The 2,134-nt window shown below is 43.1% G+C and overlaps 1 protein-coding gene across 1 annotated transcript in view; it reads right to left on the reverse strand.

Moving 5' to 3' along the window:
- Positions 1 to 1,387: 1,387 nt before the first annotated feature.
- Positions 1,388 to 2,134, reverse strand: part of PRKDC (protein kinase, DNA-activated, catalytic subunit) — a 217,273-nt gene continuing 216,526 nt past the window's right edge. Inside the window, exon 83 of the mRNA XM_045291676.1 lies at positions 1,388 to 1,820. Coding sequence (XP_045147611.1) covers positions 1,616 to 1,820 — 205 coding nt within the window. The 3' untranslated portion in view covers positions 1,388 to 1,615. The remainder of the gene's footprint in view (positions 1,821 to 2,134) is intronic.

Genomic DNA, 2,134 nt, shown 5'->3' on the forward strand with positions numbered 1-2,134 from the left:
CAACAAAACAACAACAACAACAACAGATTAACAATTACACTAGGGAGGTATGCACTCCTTGAATAACAGGCATTTTGAGACAAAAAGGACAGCATTTACCCATGGAGAAAGATCAGAGGGGTTAGGCAAGAAGGAATGGACACAGGAAACACAGGAAAGAACTGGGATAAAAGATGTACACTGGGGGGACTGCAAGCCATGATAAGAAACAACATTTGTGCAGATTATTAAATGGAAAACTGATGTGCTCCGTAAGACTTCAGCCAATTCACAATATAAAGGTAAACAAGAAAAAGAAACCAAACATCACGTTACATTGGGGACAGCTGCTAGAAATGACCTCTTTAAAGTACTCACAAGTAAAACTGTCACTGTGAGGAGGCCTGATGCAGTCGCGGTGTTGTCAATGGTCTAATACCATTGGGTAACGCATAAGGAAAATGAGGAGTAATTGAAACCTTTGCCTTCTGGGGGTTGATAAAATATATTGCATACACCATAGACTGCTAGAAAAATAAATCTGTATTGGAAGAAGTCTACCCTTCTTGCTCGTTAGAAGTGAGGAACACTTTTCCCTTTGGGGGCTGCTGCTGAAGCAGCAGCTGCCAAAATGAAGTTCAATCCCTTTGTGACTTCAGACCAAAGCAAAATCCAGAAGAGGCATTTCAACGCACCTTCCCACGTTCACAGGAAGATTACGACTTCCCCCTTTCCAAGGAACTGAGACAGAAATACGTAGTTCGGTGCATGCCCATCTGCAAAAATGATGACGTTCAGGTTGTGCAGAGACACTACAAAGGTCAGCAAATTGGCACAGTGGCCCAGGTTCCCAGGAAGAAGTACGTCGTCTCGATGGACCAGCGCAGCAAGAGAAAGCTCAGGCACAGCGGTTCGGTCCTCCCTAAGGCTGAAAGTGGCCAAGGACCGCAAAACAGCTCCTCAAAGAGAAGCCAAATCTCCTTCAGCAGGAGAAAAAAGGGGCAAACACGGGGCAGAATCCCCTGAGAAGCTGCAAGAGTAAAATAGTCTTGCACACAACTTCTATTAAAGTCGGCACAACTGAGAGAGAAAGAAGTGAGGATCACAAAACCGCCGTCTGTGTTTGAAACACGGTCTCAAGAGGTCCAGCTCCTGGAGAAGGGCTTTTCGCTTTGTAAAGTGGAGGTCAGCAACAAGAGGAAGACCTGAATGGACGAGGGACACAGAGGCTCCACCCATGGGCTCCCACATGGGAATGGTTGAGAGGATGGTGCAGGAACAGGTAGTGTTTGTTCTGCAGCACACAGAGTCATTCAGAGTCGATAGAGATGCGGCCCCCAACACCACCACCACAATGAATTCTTTTGTAAGACGAACAGTAAGCCCTTGAAACGATATGAAAACAATATACAACTTTTAAATTTTAATGTTGTCTTTTAAATGTCAAAACTATTATTCCATATTTTTATGACCATTTATTGCCCCAAATCACATATATAAGTTTCCAAATATAAAAGTCTGAATAAAAGACTAACAATAAAAAGCTGGAGGCCAATCTGAAAACCTGGTGTACAAGAAAATTTTGGGAAGATTCTTTTAGCAATTTATGGTTTATGTCTGCTTACTCCTACACACGTCACATCCAGGGCTCCCATCCTTCCCAAGTTCTGCCAAGGATATTGGGGTCTGTTGCCTGGTCAATCAAGCATTTTACTTGAATTTCTTCTGAAAGTCCACTCGCCATGACTTGAGCGCGAATATTGTGATCTTTGTTTCCTCGGGCTACAGCCACGTAATCCCCAAAGGCGGGTTCCTTCTCGTGGCCCAGACGTAACTCGTCACTGGGAAAAAGATAGAACAGATATTCAAACCCAAACCATGTATTCCTAACTGCTACACAAGTAGTTTCATATCATTTTTAGAATAATTTCTGAGGCTTATCACCTTGAAGTCAAGAGAGTCAATTTGTGCAAAAAATAAGAACATGATGTATTAGTCTAGGTACTTTGGAGAAACAAATCCACAGCAACTCAAGTATGAGAGAGAGTTTTATGCAAAGAAAATGTGCATCACGAAAACATCCCAACCCAATGCTGCCCAAGCCCACAAGTCCAACATTAACCCATATCCAACACCAGTCCACAAAGTAGAAAGA

Source organism: Echinops telfairi, unplaced genomic scaffold (assembly GCF_000313985.2).
Source record: "Echinops telfairi isolate 266 unplaced genomic scaffold, ASM31398v2 ScPeMD7_1;HRSCAF=3_0, whole genome shotgun sequence".
NCBI lineage: Eukaryota > Metazoa > Chordata > Mammalia > Afrosoricida > Tenrecidae > Echinops > Echinops telfairi.